At 39.4% G+C, this 16,371-nt stretch overlaps 2 protein-coding genes across 2 annotated transcripts; one reads left to right on the plus strand and one right to left on the minus strand.

The window, feature by feature from the left end:
- The first annotated feature begins 356 nt into the window (after positions 1 to 356).
- Positions 357 to 10,139, plus strand: LOC149083191 (uncharacterized). The gene is made up of 4 exons (XM_089236367.1): positions 357 to 727; positions 4,826 to 5,187; positions 7,313 to 7,518; positions 9,201 to 10,139. The coding sequence occupies exons 1-4, from the start codon at positions 635 to 637 to the stop codon at positions 9,920 to 9,922; spliced, it is 1,383 nt and encodes a 460-aa protein (XP_089092493.1). The 5' UTR covers positions 357 to 634; the 3' UTR covers positions 9,923 to 10,139.
- Positions 10,140 to 12,811: 2,672 nt separating this feature from the next.
- LOC149083192 (UPF0193 protein EVG1) lies at positions 12,812 to 16,028 on the minus strand. Its single transcript, XM_089236792.1, has 4 exons — positions 15,764 to 16,028; positions 13,777 to 13,908; positions 13,500 to 13,600; positions 12,812 to 12,871 (listed from the first exon to the last, which is right to left on the minus strand). The coding sequence occupies exons 1-4, from the start codon at positions 16,026 to 16,028 to the stop codon at positions 12,812 to 12,814; spliced, it is 558 nt and encodes a 185-aa protein (XP_089092918.1).
- Positions 16,029 to 16,371: the final 343 nt, after the last annotated feature.

A 16,371-nucleotide genomic window follows, 5' to 3' on the forward strand; every position in this document is an offset into this window, starting at 1 on the left:
CCCCCTGCGGTGGAGCGTGGCCCCCACGTTGGAACCACTGACTTAAAGCAAGTCAATCGCTCTAAATGGCAGAAAATAATAATTAGGCATTACCACGATTTCGGGCCAGAACTTTCAAGGGATGCCCATTGAAGTCTCTTCGCTGAAGAGAAATGAGATATGATTCACTCTCTGCTATCACTTTTTTTTCTCTTCGTTTCAAAGTGGAGTGTGAAAATCGCAGATAATGGATATGATCAGAAAAAAAAAAGACAGCCATAGGGAGTATGTGACCTTCGTGGCTCTCCATTTACACCGGAATGTGACGTCACCGGTCAACTTGTTGCATAAAAACTAGTGGGTTAACTGATGACCTCACTCTTTCTCTCTTTTCTCTCTCTCTCTCTTTCGGCACTGCATTTGCTTTTCCAGTGTAGTAAGCAGTGTATCTCAAATGATTCCCACTCATATTCTGAGTGAGTAAACGATCAACGCGCCGAGTAGCCATATGGATATGTTTAAAGTTCCGTATTTTTATTTATAGGATTGGTGCCTTCAAGAGGTCCTGAATGGGGCGATGATACCCCTATAGAGTAAAATTAATTTTTATTTCCCTTATTTTATTATCGGCCGTGCATCGATACCTCTGCGCGATATGATCAAGCAACCGGAGGATGGAAAGGAATCGGAAAAACCACTGACAGTTGTAGGTGATATACCTTATATGGACGGCACCACGGACACTGGCGTAAGTTCGTTCGTTTTGTGCGCAGATTTTGAAAATAAACGCCTCTTTAAATTATGAATACAGGTTATGATTCAAAAACTTTCCCTTAAATCTTGTGGGTGACGTGGAAAAAATTGTTGTTGGTGTATAATTCACTTGATTACTACATTCTATAACATTTAAAGATATGAAAAGAAGTTTAAAAGCGAATCATTCTTGCTCTCTTTTGAACAATCTGCAGCGTTTTTATTAGGGAAACGAGTAGTAGCTTGAACATAAATAGCCGAACCGAAAGCAAACATAAATTATCATTGAAACTACTGTATTTTCCTTCGTACCCACGGATGCAAAAAGAAAAAAAATCTAAATTCTTAATGTGGATCGTAAACCGCTATATCAAATATACTGTACATTCACTTCGAAAACATTCCTGTGGATATTGGTGCATGCCGGGAAGGGTTGTGCGTGTATATGTGTACGGCTCTAACGCAGTGGTTCTCAAAGTATGTGTCGCGGTAAGCTGGCGATATTTATGTATGCCTGTACAGCGTTTGAAGCGGTTCTTTGTAAAAACTATTATGGGGAGTCAAGGACGCATGTTGACTAAGACAAGGGAACCACGGGAGACAAAAGTTCGAGAACCGCTGTTCTAACGTATCGATGATGTCAGAGTTGCGAACAGAAAAATCGTCATTTTTTTCTACAAAAACGGAACCAACAAACCCTTCTATTCTTTAAAACCTCAAACTTCATTATTGATGAATTTGCATTCCCTGATTATATGCCACTGAGGATCACGCGGTATTTCTTCTTAAAATAGTGAAATTAACATCTTTGGGATTATATATATATACGTAGAAAGTTGTGGTAACTTTTATTCTTTCCTGTATCTACACTGTCCTGATAGCCAGAAAGGTATAATCTAGGACAGTGTTTCCCAACCTTTTTGATTTCATGGACCCCCCTGCAGTCAATTTATACATTGTACCCTCCTCCCCTCTCAAAAAATCCACAATTTTTTTTTTTATAATTTTCATGTCGTAAAGAAAATTAAATGATAAATTACAATTTTATATCACTAAATGTATCATTCATGCAATGGTAGTGAATGAAAATGATTCCGCGAACCCTTTACAAGGTACTCACACATCCCCGGGGATTTGCGGACCACAGGCTGAAAAACACTGATCTTACCCACTTGAACCGGGGGGAGGATGTGCAGTATAGAACATTTTAAATTGTATTCTCATAATGGAAAAACATGTGTAAATGAAAATACATGTACATTAAATACATTAAAGTACAGTGAAAAATTCTCTAAAAAAATAGAATGGAAAAGAAAAGGGCGTGCATGAATATAATAATGACATATACGGCTAAACTCACTTGTGACAAAAAAACGCACACTCAACCATTCGGAGATAATAGCATACAATTGAAGTTTATGAGATTGTCCTTGAGTCGATAGATTGTTCATTCTTACCAAGAAGTAGGCTCCTAATTTCGCATTTGGGACAATGGGCGGCGCGCAATTACGAGCTCAAGTGGCTCCGGAAGTTCATTCGAAGGAGAAACAAAACAAAGATTATATACTAGGTTAAAATCAAAACTATTCGGTGTTGTTTGTGAAAAAAAAGCCTTGCCTAAACTCCAAATGAACTTGCTCTTCGAAGATCATGAGCGTTATCATTGAGACTCTCATGCACTAGTGACAACTTGCTATTTCTTGTACGGTATGCACACATACATTATAGTTTACTGCAGAAGAAAACTTTATACACTGCAAGAAATAAATTGTAGGCATTTGATTCTTATTGCATTTTTTTTCTTTATTGATGTGATAAATTGTTAATGAATAAAATAAAAATCATTAGATTTTTAACACTTTTTTGAATGCACGAATATAAATTTTTTAGAAGAAAATGCAATAAATGCTTTGCACAAAGACTTTTCTGAATACATTGGTGCTTCGCAATTCTCACACTACAGTCGATTCCCGTTTTAACGAATACCGTTATAGCGAAAATCTCGTTTTAACGAAAAGTTCTCTAATCCCCCAAATAAGTTTACATAAGAACAATATAAAAATCTGGAATTCCTTTATAACGAAATTTCGTTATTACGAAGTGATTTCTCTGGTCTCTTGGAGTTCGTTATAACGAGATTCGACTGTACTACACTACACTAAAACTAATATAGAAATGTAAAACCGTTGAATTGCGAAATATTTTCCATATAAGGCAGGACCAAGTCTACCTGTCAATCTTCCTTCTCTAACCCTTGGCTGGACAAATCACAAAAAAATCTAGGCTCCAGAAAAAATTTTTAGGTGCCAAAACAATTTTTACCCAAAGAAAAATGTTCAAAATAATATTTCTTTTGATTTTTTCAGGGCACAATGACCCTCTTTCATGTTGGCAGATATGCCGCTATAAATTTCAAACATTGTGTGCTGCTCTGCGCCTGCAATTTACTAATTACACAAACAAAATTTTAGGCACCAATACCAATTTTTTAGTCGCCATGGTGCCTGGGATAACGTTCAGCCCGCTCTAAACCTCTATTACTCCCCCCTTATTAGCCAATATCTCCATAACACTTATGGTAATATTAGGTTCGATTTTCCTCCAAAACAACAATTTCAATAACGTTACGGTTATAGCAATTTCATACGCGCAGCTATGCAGTAAGGCCTCGAGGAATTCCAACGTCGAATTGTGAGGCAAACCACTGTCCTAGGTATATGCCAACGTTTGAAATAGCAATCCTATCAGTCGATAGATGAATCCAAAATTTAGTTTTAACCGAAGTTGTTGAAGGCATTTACTCCAGTTATATCTGTATACCGGAGGTAAAGGGCACTACGTAAATTTTTTTGGACATTGGAATAACGTTATTAATTTGTTATAGTTTCGTTACATCACACAAAGGTATAGGACTTAGTCTTATTGCAATAAATAACAGAGATATACTCACTTTATAAAACAAGCAAGTTGTATACACAGACATACTAAAAAAAATCGTTGACCCTTAAATGCATATATGCGAAGCATATGCATATGTGCAAAGGGTTCTTTAAATATTCATTACTGCAGGCAATTTGAAGAAAAAAATTCAGAATTGCTTTTGCACATAAGGTGAGGTCATATTCTTTCCATTTCGTATTTTGAATTTGCTGTTAGATGTCCCAATTAACGACAACGTTTGTTGTAGAGCATGTGTGTTGTTGGGATTTCGCTAATTTGTTAAATGTTTGTTTAATAAAATAAAGTGTTTTGTATTTGCATTTCTTTTTTTTTACCTCGAAGTTTGTAATCCGATTTTTTTTCCCTTGTTATAGTTTGAATCATAAAGAAGGTAGTTAGTTATATTTTGGAAAGAAATATTACTTTTTTTCAATTCATTTATTCTATGTGCGATTTTTGAGGGTCTGTGCGTCGTCCTCTTTAAAGCTCCGAATAAGCAGTGCAATTCGAAATGGATTTTTTTTAATGATTTTTTCCGACTTTCAATACGTATCATTAACCGTTAAAACAAAATTGAGAATTTAAGGGTTAAACTGCTGTGCTGTGAAGTATCCGTTTTGTGACAGGATGCTCTTACCCCTCTATCATACAAATATGAAAAAATCCTTGAAAAACTACTATAATATCTGATGTCGAATATCCGCATTTGGTTTCGTTTTTTTTGTTTGTTTTTTTTTGAGAAATTGAGAGCGTCAGTAAGTTTTATTTTAGAATTTTTTTTTTCGTATGCAGAAAATAGATGCTGGGGTATGTCGTAAGAAAAATTGAAAAATCTGGCTTCTTGCAAAGATCCTGTGGTCATTTTGCAATACACCGACTGATTATAAAAATGTCTAGCATTTTCTAATAAACCTAATATATATTTTTTTTAGACTCAATGTAATGAACCTACTTTTAAGCTAATTAGAAAATTTTCAATTATTTGCTCAATCAGCCTTATTTCATCCAGGCTTATTGCGATACCTCAGGTTTTTAAATTAGCCCACGACATCTATGTTTTTCTGTCTTCGCGCGTGGTTGTACTAATATGCTTGCAAATGAATCGGTTCAGCGGGAATCGGATGTATTATTATTTTTTTCAATTTATTTGCAGGGTGATGCAGATGGCCCAAGAGCAAATCCAAACAACGGCAACAGCCAAAGACCTTCAGTCAGTGGCGGCATGTTCTCGCTGCTCGGCAAGTGGTCCTTTCCGTGGCTGCTGTCTGTGTCCATGGTACAGTTGGGCATTTACCTGAACAAGCTGTACCAGGACAGCGCTGCCGTTGCTGTTTATTATGATGCCAGAGACATCAACTATTGCATAGTATCCGCCTCGTGCTTGTTCATACCGGCACTCATTTACATCTGCTACGTTGTAGCGCTATACGTCAAAAATCAAGAGGATACGGACAAGAAAGAAGTCGGGACACGAGTCGTGCATGGTCTGCTCTTGGTACCGTGGCAAATAAAAGGGTGAGTCTAGATTTTATTATACGTATTTCACATACACAGGGTGATTCAGAAGAGATGGGAATAAGAGGTGATAGTACACACCAATACAAATAATTGTCATCAAAGAATGCATGGTCTAACATAAAACGCAAACGCGCTTTTCGAAACGGCCGCGCCGCAAACCTTAAAACGGCATTCCTGTTGAAATTTACCTACGGCCCACACCTCGTGTGCCTGTATTTGGCTGATCTGCCGCCATCTCCAAAATCATGTCTTCCACACCTGCTGTTCTGGCAGTCCTTATACAACCTGCATCAGACGGGAAGCAAGAAAGGATCCCGTTACGCGGACAGCTGCCGATGCAAGTGCGCAAATGTTTTCGGATCGGGTAACCGCCTGTGAGAAAAACGCTCACCGTACATTCGTGCTGTCTCTGTGGTACTTCCGTTTCCAGCTCCGTAAATGAAATGCATGTATGCTTTTTCAGTATTACTAAAGCGCGCCGTTATCCCTTACGTTACAACTGTTAGAACGCGCGCGCGCGGTTGCACGCTGAAATAACTTCACAGGGCTGGGGTCCGCGCTTTTTATTCACTGCGACGCAGATTTGCATGCGGTTTTTTCTTCTTCCACAGGTTACATTTGCATGCACAGTGTTCTTTTTCTCCCGATAAATTTCAACAGGAATGCCGTTTTAACGTTTGCGGAGCGGCCGTTTTGAAACACGCTAGCGCGTTTGCGTTTCATGTTAGACCACACATTTTTTTATGACAATTGTTTGTATTGGTGAGTACTATCACTTCTTATTCCCATCTTTTCTGAATCACCCTGTATATACAGGCTGTTTCAAATTGTTTGCTGCACAGCGGATATCTCTGCAACCGTTGACTTTAGAAACATAATTTTAATTGCAAAAAGGTCTCAAATGACGAGCAGTTACTCAAAATGTCTTAAATCTCTCAAGGAATCATATGCATAAATAAAATAGAAAAATCGCTCTCAAGCGACAGATATAAACAGAAAAATAGGCTCTAAGAAGTCAAAAAGTTACAAAAAGTTTCATGTTTTTAAAAATGCATTATAAACGGATATATTTGACTGAAGATTTCAATATTATATATTGCCAGTGATTGAGGGTGTGGTTCACAAACTGCGCTATTTAAATTAAATCCAAAGCTGTAAAAATTCTGTAAAGGTCAAAACATGTAATTTTTATTTATATATCGTGAATAAAAACACATATAATGGCTGAGTTCATTCTATTTGGGCAGTCCCTAAAAATTACAATTTGTGAGCGAATCGAAACTTGCGAAACACAGTGATAAGTTGCCAAAACACTGTGATTTTATGCATTTAATATCTCTATAAATATTGATCTAAAAATGTGAAATTTTTCGCAAATGACTTTTCAAAGCAGGATCTACATTTCAACAATTGTAAGTTTTAGCACACGGAGACTGCATAAAAAAGTTGATTTCTTCATGTGTACGACCCCTCAAACAAATTTTTAGATTTTGAGTAACCGCACTTCATTTGAAAACTTTTTGTAATGAAAAGTATGTTTCTAAAGTCAACGGCTGAAGATATTTCTGCTGTGCAAACAATTTGAGACAGCCTGTAGATGGATACAGTACGACTACAGTGTGCAGGATTCGAAGGCTATGAATGCAGTACATACGTATATTCAAAGGCTATATCACCTTTGTAATACGTGACTTCAACCGAAGGCCTCCGCACGCTGCTTGTGACGTCAGTAAGTAGTCCATTTATCCCCAGAATATTCAGGGAAAAAAATTCCCTGCTCGTGCTAATATCATCGTTGTGCGGAAAAGAAATGATCGGGCTCAGTATTGGCGCTATTTCTATGCCCCACATCCAATCACCATGCGGTATTGGTGAGCCAATCAGGAAGATTCTACGCCAAAATAAGAAGAAACGAAATAGGAAGCTCTGTTTCAAAATGTGGCAAACTTGCTAGGTAGTCTGAATGACGTTTATGTTAACCCGTGCGGAGGCCTTGCTTCAACACACATAATCGGTGTTTAGGTGTTCGCATTGATTTCTCTTTTCCTATATTTTCTATTCAATTTTAATGAGTCAGTGCAAACTACGAGTTATTGATATTTTTTGTTATTCCTTGGAGCAGAAGAGTGGAACTTCTTCATTTCTCCGCTCAACGGGTTTGCAACAGACGGAAGCTGACCGAAGACGAACTCGAACAGAAGAATGATCTGGAGAGGCAAGCGTCCGTACTGGAGTTTTTTGAAGAATTCTACGCCGGCTTCATACAACTCTTGCTGCAGTTATACATAATCATTATTTCGCTGGATGAGAATATAAAGTCAAAAGCACGTGAGTATCATCATACACCACCATACATACCGAATATACGTATACCCCGAAAGTATCACCCAACCCAAATTTTTCAATAAAACACATTTTTCTTTCTCCTTTACTTTGCATCTGCTGAAAATCAGAAGAAAGCCTACTTCATAAGAAAAGATATGAAATTTTAGAGTTTAGTTTATTCTTTGCTGGTTAAATGTTAATACCGAAATTATAGCTTCCCACTCTGTAAATAGAGACGTTTTCAGGAAATACGGGGAGGGGGGATTCTAAACTCATGGGACAAACTTTAAGAAGTAATAAAAAACGTCTAAACAATTAATTTCTGAATTTCTGATCATAGAAGGTGTGGTCAAATCTCAATAGTAAAGGCTTTAGAGGGTTTTTTTAATGAGCGCACAACACAACAGCACGTCACCAAAAGAAAACATATTTTCCCGATGTAAATTTGCTGTGATATGTGCTAGCAAGCATTCGAGTGTGCAGGGGATGTGGGGTTGTCCTGTAAATATTTAGAGAAGTCAAAGCCGTCCGGATATGATATACTTTCCTTGTTCTTTAGACAAGTCAAAGCCGTCCGGATATGATATACTTTCCTTGTTTTTTAGACAAGTCAAAGCCGTCCGGAAATGATATACTTTCCTTGTTTTTTAGACAAGTCAAAGCCGTCATGATATGACTTTCTCTCTTTTTGGTTGATTGGCACATGTTGATGCGCGTGTTAGTTGTGTCCGTGGCCATGCATTTGTAGTGTGTTTTTGTGGTTTGTTTTTGTTAATTAAGTAAATTGAACAGATTCTACAATCATCCATCACTACAGGGGTTATAATGTGCTTCCTCATGATAGAAGCTCCCAAGAATTGAATAATACGGAAAAAATAGTTGTGTCCCGTATTTTACAGAGCAATGAAATGAACCGACGCAACAAACCGCCTTCAAACACATTTCTCTGGATCTGCGCTGGGCTTGTCATTGTTTGGTGCAGCATGGCCTTGATGGTCCAGGCACGAATAAAAACCAAACATCGGTATCAAAAATTGTTCGATTTTTATTGGTGCATATGCACCTTTGGATTGGAATTTGGTTTTTATTCGTGTGAGGACCATCAAGACTATGCTGCCCAAAACAATGATCAAGCGGTATAATGTCTTGTGGTAAATTTTGCGTCACCCAGATTCATGGCCCTCACATCCTGATGCGGGGCCCCTAGGATGGGACCTTTGGCGGGCCCTCAGACCAGACTTTTCACGGGCCCCTTTATAGTGAATTTATGGCGTGAGAAAACAAAAAAATGATGAGAATCGTCCCGGGCCCCAGGACTGGAGTTCTGTCAGCCTCCCCTTTGTGGGGGCCATGCCCAAGTTGCACCATGAGGAGACCTACCACATTACAATACTCTGCACCATCGGATGGTTGATGCTTATTGCAGCAAAGCCGTCAGTGAAATATGGTATTTGCTTTTGGTGAAGTGCTGTTGTGCACTCTCTGAAAACACCCTCTATCGCCTTTGCTATTGCGATTCGACCGTGCATTCTATGACCAAAAATGCTTGTTTAGGTGTCTTATATTACTTCTTATAATTCGTTCCATGAATTTAGAATCGTCCTCTATACGTGTTGCTAGTACTAATTGATCTTAAGACAAATATTGCATCTAAAATTTTCGTTTTTTTTCCCCCTTTGCTTCAGTTCCGGCTGAAATCGTCGCATCTGGACTTACTCTAATTTCGATGATGGCCGCTGTTCGGAGAAAAGACGACGGCATATTGACGGGGATCTTATCCGTGATAGGATGGCTATCGTTGATGGTGTCGAGGTCGCTGGCAATTTCCCTCGCGACCACAGCTCTGCACGGCTGGATGATACTGGTCTGTCTGCTACATGGTTGCCTCGTGTCCCTCTGGATATCTTCTATAGCTTTGGGGAGCATTCGTCAAGCTACTGTCGATTCGTCTCGTATGTCGTTCAAACGAAAAATCGCGACTTTCTTCGTGGTGCTCACCGTGTTCGGACTCCCGTCTCTGACTTACTGGCCGATCATGTTCCAACTGAAAGAGAGAAAAAGACCTCTCATATTTCTATCGGTCATGCTCCTGGAGAACGTTCTGTTTTCGACTGCTTGGTATTTCTTCACTGCCAAGGAACAGTTAGAGAGATACCACTACATATTAGTCGGCGTGATGATAGCAGGATTCGTAGTGGGAGCCGTCTTCCTTTGCTTGTACATTTGCTGCAAGCCCAAATATACCGATCAAGTCGTCTATCATGACATGAAAGCTAAAAACTGCCAATCGTTCGGAATGTATTTCGAGTTCTGTGATATAACTTTCAAGCTCCCCCAGATTCGTTCTTTGGACGAAAAACTTCATCACATAAGGGACAAAGAGAAGGAAGAAGAACAACCTTCGTGAAAAGTCAGTTTTTTAATAGCAGAAAGATTGTAATTTTTTGGAGCAACTCCCGTGGTATGTGTTCCACACAACAGGAAGCCAGGCTGTTTCCTATGTAAAAATTAATTGGAAAAGAATGCTTGCAGTTAATGAATGAGGACTGAAATATCAAAAAATATATACATTAAGCTTGCTTTTGTCTTGCTTAAGAGACAAATTAAACTGGATTTCATTGACACTTTAGTAAAAATTTTATTTTTATAAAAATTTTCACGTATCCACAATTGTATTTGTTCCATTCCTAATGCACTATCGATCATAGAACCATTAGATACTCCCATTTAAATTAGTCCAATTCAACACGTAATGTAGAATCATTCTCAAAAATGTGGCTCTGAATTGTTTTCCTCTGTCAACAGGTTAGAATCTACTAGGGTTCAATATTAGATTCGATTCTCACTACAGTGCAACCTCCCATAGCGGACACTCCTCATTAACGGATACCTTCCATTAACAGACACTTTTTTGAATTTCGTCAACAGATCTCAGTATGTATTTTACTATGCATTAACGGATACTCCTCGTTAGCCGACGAAATTTCCTGCCCCATGGGTGTCCGTTATCGAGAGGTTCCGCTGTAATTCCAATTACTTTGAGGTTTAATGTACTGTGTTCAAAGGCATGGGTTCGAAAGGTACATGTAACCTCGAAGTGTAAGTGTACGTTCGAAGTCGTGTTTAACCAATATATTATGTTTCCATATGTGACTAGATTATTACCGAGTGTATGTGTGGCCCCTGTAACGTATTTATGTTGCCACACATACGCGTGTTTTGTGTCTTACTGGTGTCGTCAACTGTCTTCTATATTTTAAAGTGAAAATGGCAAGTGCCTGAGTTTTCATATTATGTAAGCATCGTGTTGAAGGTCTGCTAGTTCTCTGCGTAGAGACGTTTTTCAAATGCAAGTCCAATTAGTTGAGTATCCTATGGGATGCAGAGAGCTTGTGTGTGGTGACATGAAAAATTGATAGTTGCGAGATGGGTCACAGCGGATTATGGATTATTATTAAGTCAGGAAAATATTTATCGGGGTCCTTCAATAAAGTATCCTTAGTTAAACATGATATTTTCTGATTTTATCGATGAATTCGATTAATGTGTTGATTGGATTGTTAGTGACTTCGCGTATAAAGTAAACGCTACTTATTAAAATCGCGGATAATGTTATGATTCGGGTATTGTAATCACTTTCGCTAAGTACGGAAAGAACCAATAGCATAACATGGAAAAAAAAATTCGTTCATAGGTTATCACATTTTCGTTTGTGCTATAAATTTTTTTTTCGTCGAAAGTTTTTTTTCTTTTTGCATACATTGAAGATGAGGTGGAATCAGACAAATTTTTTCCATATTTATCGTACAAGTTATCAATCTGCAAGACTATGTAGAAGGTCAGAAGGCTCTTTTATCGACCAAAATTCCGTACTCAGTTCATAATGTCCTAATCGGGCCGTAATAGCCGCTGTAAGCCATGTACGTGTAGCGCTTCTTTTGCAATTTCTTTCCTACACTGAAGGTATGTAAAAAGTGAAGGAGGGGGGGGTCAGTTTCTTTCAACTGAACATTCACAGTTTCTCGGCCGGAAGACTTTCATAAGAGAATCTATAGAATGCAACGTACATTATAGTACGTATAACATCGTAATTTGGGATACACATTAGACAGTTCCATTCTAACTCCTTAAAATTTCGGAAAAAAAAGTATTTTAGTTTGAAGGGAGAAAAAAAATCATGTTTTTAGAACAATTAAAAAAATGAATACACGAGCATTTTGAAACCTGTTATGGTGAAAAAAAAACCTGAGTTTTCCCGTTTCCACACTTCTCGTTCACCTATTATGAAAGTTATGTAAATAGTAGTCATAATTTTTCTTTCATTATGCCATTTGTCGCCTGTAAATAATCATTATCTTAAGTAAAAACGAAAATAACGAATTTTTCCGGTAAATCGCGCCAAGTTGGCAATTAACTTGGTGAGTTTGGCGACAACGCTGATGTTCAATGGCGTCACGAGAAAAAGAAACCGGTCGAAATGTAGTGAGAAGGCTGAAAGCACGCGTCAAATAGAATGTGATATAATTGAAAAGAGAAACCAAACTTTTGTGCACACTTGAGAAGCCGTCTTTCAGGAGCATTTAGTTTAGCATGTAGTCAAATCACTCCCTGCATTTTGTTTCGTCCTTTAGCCGTTGTCTTGTCGTAGTCAAGTGATCAGAGTGACGGAATCGCATCGAGAGGTTCCGGGTTCGAACCCCCCTGGTTGGCTGAAGTTGGTTTACCCAACTAACGAGGCACAAATGCGAGCCGATCTCTCCGTTGAAAAGTCTCGCCACAGAGAGCAACAGGCCTACAAAACGGTACAAATATTCAATCATTACACTTCACTCGTAAATGCACTAAATTAAAAAAAAAAAAGAAGATACGACACTAGATACACATTCAGACTTTTAGGTATTGCATTTTCCAGACCATAGCCTAATATTTCGGAAGCTATTTACAGTTCAAAGGACATCAGTCTCTTTCGGTTATAGACATTTACAATTTCTTATTAACAAGGTGTTGCATCACCGCCATCGTGATATCTCGTGAGATAACGATGATGGCGATTGTGCACACATGGAATATCTTACTTTCAAACGTTGACAAAAAATGAAATTATGTTCATTCGTTACTATGTACGTACTTTTAATAATATGAACAAGACAAACATTGAACTGGAATAAAGACCGTTTATTAAAGGAGCACAACTCAAAAAAAAAAAAAGTTTGTGAATGTATAAAACGTATATACATTTTATCCCGTTTCTGTCTCGGAATTTTCATTTTGTTCGATCAGAGATTTGCATTTGTTTTCAAGGGAAGTTTCGTTGTTGTTTTTCTTTTTTGTACAACTCTTCCAATTCTTTCAGCCTCTATTAAAACACAAAAGTAAAATTTTTGTCACAAAGAAATTAGAAATATATACCAAGTCTCATGTACACACTCACACAGTAATGGATTCTTATCATTCTTTCATCAATTTTTCAAATAAAATCTAGACTCTTGAAAAAATAAAATAATTTCAAGTGGTGAAGTTGGTTTTTTGCGGTTTTCCAGCTTCAAGACGGGGAATGCACACACACACACAAGCCAATCTCCTATTTGAAAAAGTCTCTCCGCAGAGAGCAGGTAGACCTTCAACACGATATACTTACATGACATAAAAATCCAAGCACTTACCATCTTTACTTCATAATATGGAAGACCGATGGCAGCGCCAGCAAGAACGCGAAACAAAAACAATTCTGACAACATAAATACGTTGGGGCCAAACATACACTCAGGACACACATTCCGGCATGTACCAATTCGTTATAAATTCCGTAGAAAAATATGTACGAGGTTCATGTGCGGTTAAGCAGTACTAAAGGGGGTGGGAGTATATTACTCTTCCCCCCCCCCGGGGGGGGTGCTGTCCGGCTCCAACACCACTGTTACTGTTGTGTGTAAAAGGCGCTCTGAAGGCAAAGTGTAAGTAGCGATGAAATAACTGTTTTTTACCTGCCGTATTTCAAGATTTATTTGGAATTCATACTCCTGTCGCATACCGAGCTCTGCCATTTCTTGCAGAAATGTCTCCCTTTCTTCGATTTCTTGCAGAACTGGGAAAAATAAAAAACAAAAATAAATTGATGAAAAATTCATATTCGAATTGTGAAGTTTTGTAATTATACAGAGCAGGGCAAAAAGAATCAAAGCCAGTCATAACCCGACACACAAATCAAAAAAGACATAGGAACAATCTCAATAAGTGCATTATTGTATGCAAAACACATACTTTGTTGTATGAAATCCGAACGAGAGTAGCTTTTTTCGACCGGTATTTGCTGGGTGATGCCCTCGTTAGGGTCATCATCGCTGCCGAAAGCCATCCGATTTTGTAGCCTTAGTTTCTCTTTTGGAGGTCGTACTGTAAAGTAACAGAGATCGATATTTCATTAGTTATTACCAAAACAAACATGTTTCTACGCGTTTGAAGAAGTTTTGAATACAATACAATACAAATACAACGCCACAACAGGCAAATTGCCCAACGAGGTGGCTGACTTAAGAACATCATGGATCCCCGAGCCATTTTTTTTGGAGGCCCTACCTACTACTGCTACACCGCACATGCACCCCGCCCGCGGAACCTCCCAACGAATCGGTACATGCCGGAATGTGCGTGTACGTGTAGTGAAACCTGACGTGAAGTTTTTTGTTTCTCTGTAATGCTTGTTATGTGTAGTGCTGCCATCTGCCACCAGTTTTTCTAACTATGAGTGAAGTGTTAAGATTGAATGATTTATCGTTGTGGGACTGTTGCTCTCTGTGGCGAGACTTTTTAACGGGGAGATCGGCTCGCATTTGCGCCTTGAAGTTGGGAACCACAGAAAACCAACTTCAGCCGACCACCACTGTGGGGTTCGAACCCGGATCCTCGCATCGCGAGTCCGTCACTATAACCACTCGACCGCCACAGCGGCTGCTGTGAACTGCTATCAGGCCCATCATTTAGTGGGGGGGGGGCGGCGGCTGGCTTTTGAAAATACACTAAACCTGGTATATATATATATACATACATACAAATATATATATAAATACATTGAGTACATGTGCTTTGCCCCCCCCCCCCCGGAAAAAGTTGAAATGACGGCCCTGACTGCTATCGAAGATGTTATGACATAGGGTATGTATATAGTCTCACTCTCCAGGTTCCGACGCCCATGACACCTATGCTGTTGATAGCTCAGAACAGAGAAACTTGAATTAAACATACCCTGTGCACGAGTGTACGTTATGAACCATGTCTCAGGACCTGTGAAGTGCCCTATTCAGCTCCAACAGCTGAGTCCTGCCTGTATTAGTTTCTCAAGCACAACACATGATCCTCTGGTTGATGGATGCTGGGCAGTGCTCGTGGTCGCACTGGGGGTTTGTGTTGGCTGGCAGGAGTCCAGTCCTTTGTTTCCCTATGTGGCTGATCTTGGGGCCCTGTGGGGAAAGATGATATAATAATCCGACAGTGATCTTTCAGTTAGAAAGTCCTTGGAATATGGACTGGGTCACCGGTTCTGTTAGGATGGATGATGTACGTTATGAACAATATGAAAGTTCAACGTTCATCTATAGCAGGGGTTCGCTTAGTATGCAACATAGACATATAAGCCCCATTTGCATCAGACAGATTAGGAAGAATAACGGGGGGGGGGGGGGTTGACATTAACCGCTGGGAAACTTTTTTTCTTCGCAGAGTGGGGGAGAGATTTATATCATCTTCTCACGGTCGTATTCACCGACACAATTTACTGCAATCGCAAGTTAAAGGATTAGACATTGACACGGATTGGTTAAAATCCCGAATTTAACCAATCCGTTTTGATGTCTAATCCTTTAACCTCCGATTGCAGTTAAACTCATCGGTGAGTACGGCCGTTGGGTGGGAGAGAGATTTCGGGTTTCACACCCCCTTCCTAAGCGTTTTTTCCCTGTTGCCGAATGAAGAATATCGGGATTTTTATATATATCGGGGCTATGGAATGAATCGTTTCCTCATCCAACCTCATGGACTCCCTCCCCCATTGAAATCTTTACAAGGACCCCCTAATTAAGAACGTATTCTATAAAAGTCCTGATCTACAGAAATTATTACTACACTTAAATGGCTATTACACACTACCCACACCCCTTTGATGCAATGAAAAAAACTAAATTAAGAGCAAGCCAATCGGATACAACGGAAAATTTTGTGAGCTATTTACACGAGATGAACGAAAAAAACTCACTCAACGCTGGACAAGGACGGAAACGATCACGTTCGTAAGCGCCGGACTTTTCGATGGTCAACTTCGGACGTAAAACGGGTCTCGACGGCAAGACCATGCGAACGACTGCCGCCGGGTGCGACGAAGAGTCGTCGATCGATGCCGTCGATGATAAACGATTCCGTCTCTCATCTTCTCGACGTAGGACGTCCATGAAGTTGCTTCCGTTTTCGGCGGCCTCGCGAAACCTTTTCCTCAGTGCTGCGGGAAAGTTGCACTCGGCCATGGCTGATTCGAGAAAGCTCTTTGTTTCATTACTCAGGGTTTCCCGCTTACTTTTCCACATCGTCAGTTTGAGATCTCCTTTCGTCCTACCTACCGGTTAATAAAAACGTGTATTGAAAGAAAGCATCTGCATTCAGAAAACCATAACATACAAGCTGGGCCGCAATTCAGGGGGAACAAGCAAGTCTTGTGCACCAGGCGCTGGACTAGAACAGGCGCTGAATATTTCCCTTTAGCTGCTCTTTCTCCATTACATGGAAGTGCCAGGATGCGTGCTCGCCCCCAGAGGCGGTTTTGTAGTTTTGCCGCTCTTCTCCCATTCTAGTCTTAACTTTCGTACTTGA

The sequence above is a fragment of the Pholcus phalangioides genome, unplaced genomic scaffold (assembly GCF_987345545.1).
Source record: "Pholcus phalangioides strain wild (caught in Gottingen) unplaced genomic scaffold, Ppha-v1.0 ptg000009l_1, whole genome shotgun sequence".
NCBI classification, from domain to species: domain Eukaryota; kingdom Metazoa; phylum Arthropoda; class Arachnida; order Araneae; family Pholcidae; genus Pholcus; species Pholcus phalangioides.

Coding starts and splice junctions, on each gene's coding strand:
- LOC149083191 (XM_089236367.1), top strand. CDS start 635: ATGATCAAGCAACCGGAGGATGGAAAGGAATCGGAAAAACCACTGACA. Junction 5,188..7,312: donor GTACCGTGGCAAATAAAAGG/GTGAGTCTAGAT, acceptor TCCTTGGAGCAG/AAGAGTGGAACTTCTTCATT. Junction 7,519..9,200: donor GAATATAAAGTCAAAAGCAC/GTGAGTATCATC, acceptor CCTTTGCTTCAG/TTCCGGCTGAAATCGTCGCA.
- LOC149083192 (XM_089236792.1), bottom strand. CDS start 16,028: ATGGCCGAGTGCAACTTTCCCGCAGCACTGAGGAAAAGGTTTCGCGAG. Junction 13,601..13,776: donor TTCGGATTTCATACAACAAA/GTATGTGTTTTG, acceptor TATTTTTCCCAG/TTCTGCAAGAAATCGAAGAA. Junction 12,872..13,499: donor TAAATCTTGAAATACGGCAG/GTAAAAAACAGT, acceptor GTGTTTTAATAG/AGGCTGAAAGAATTGGAAGA.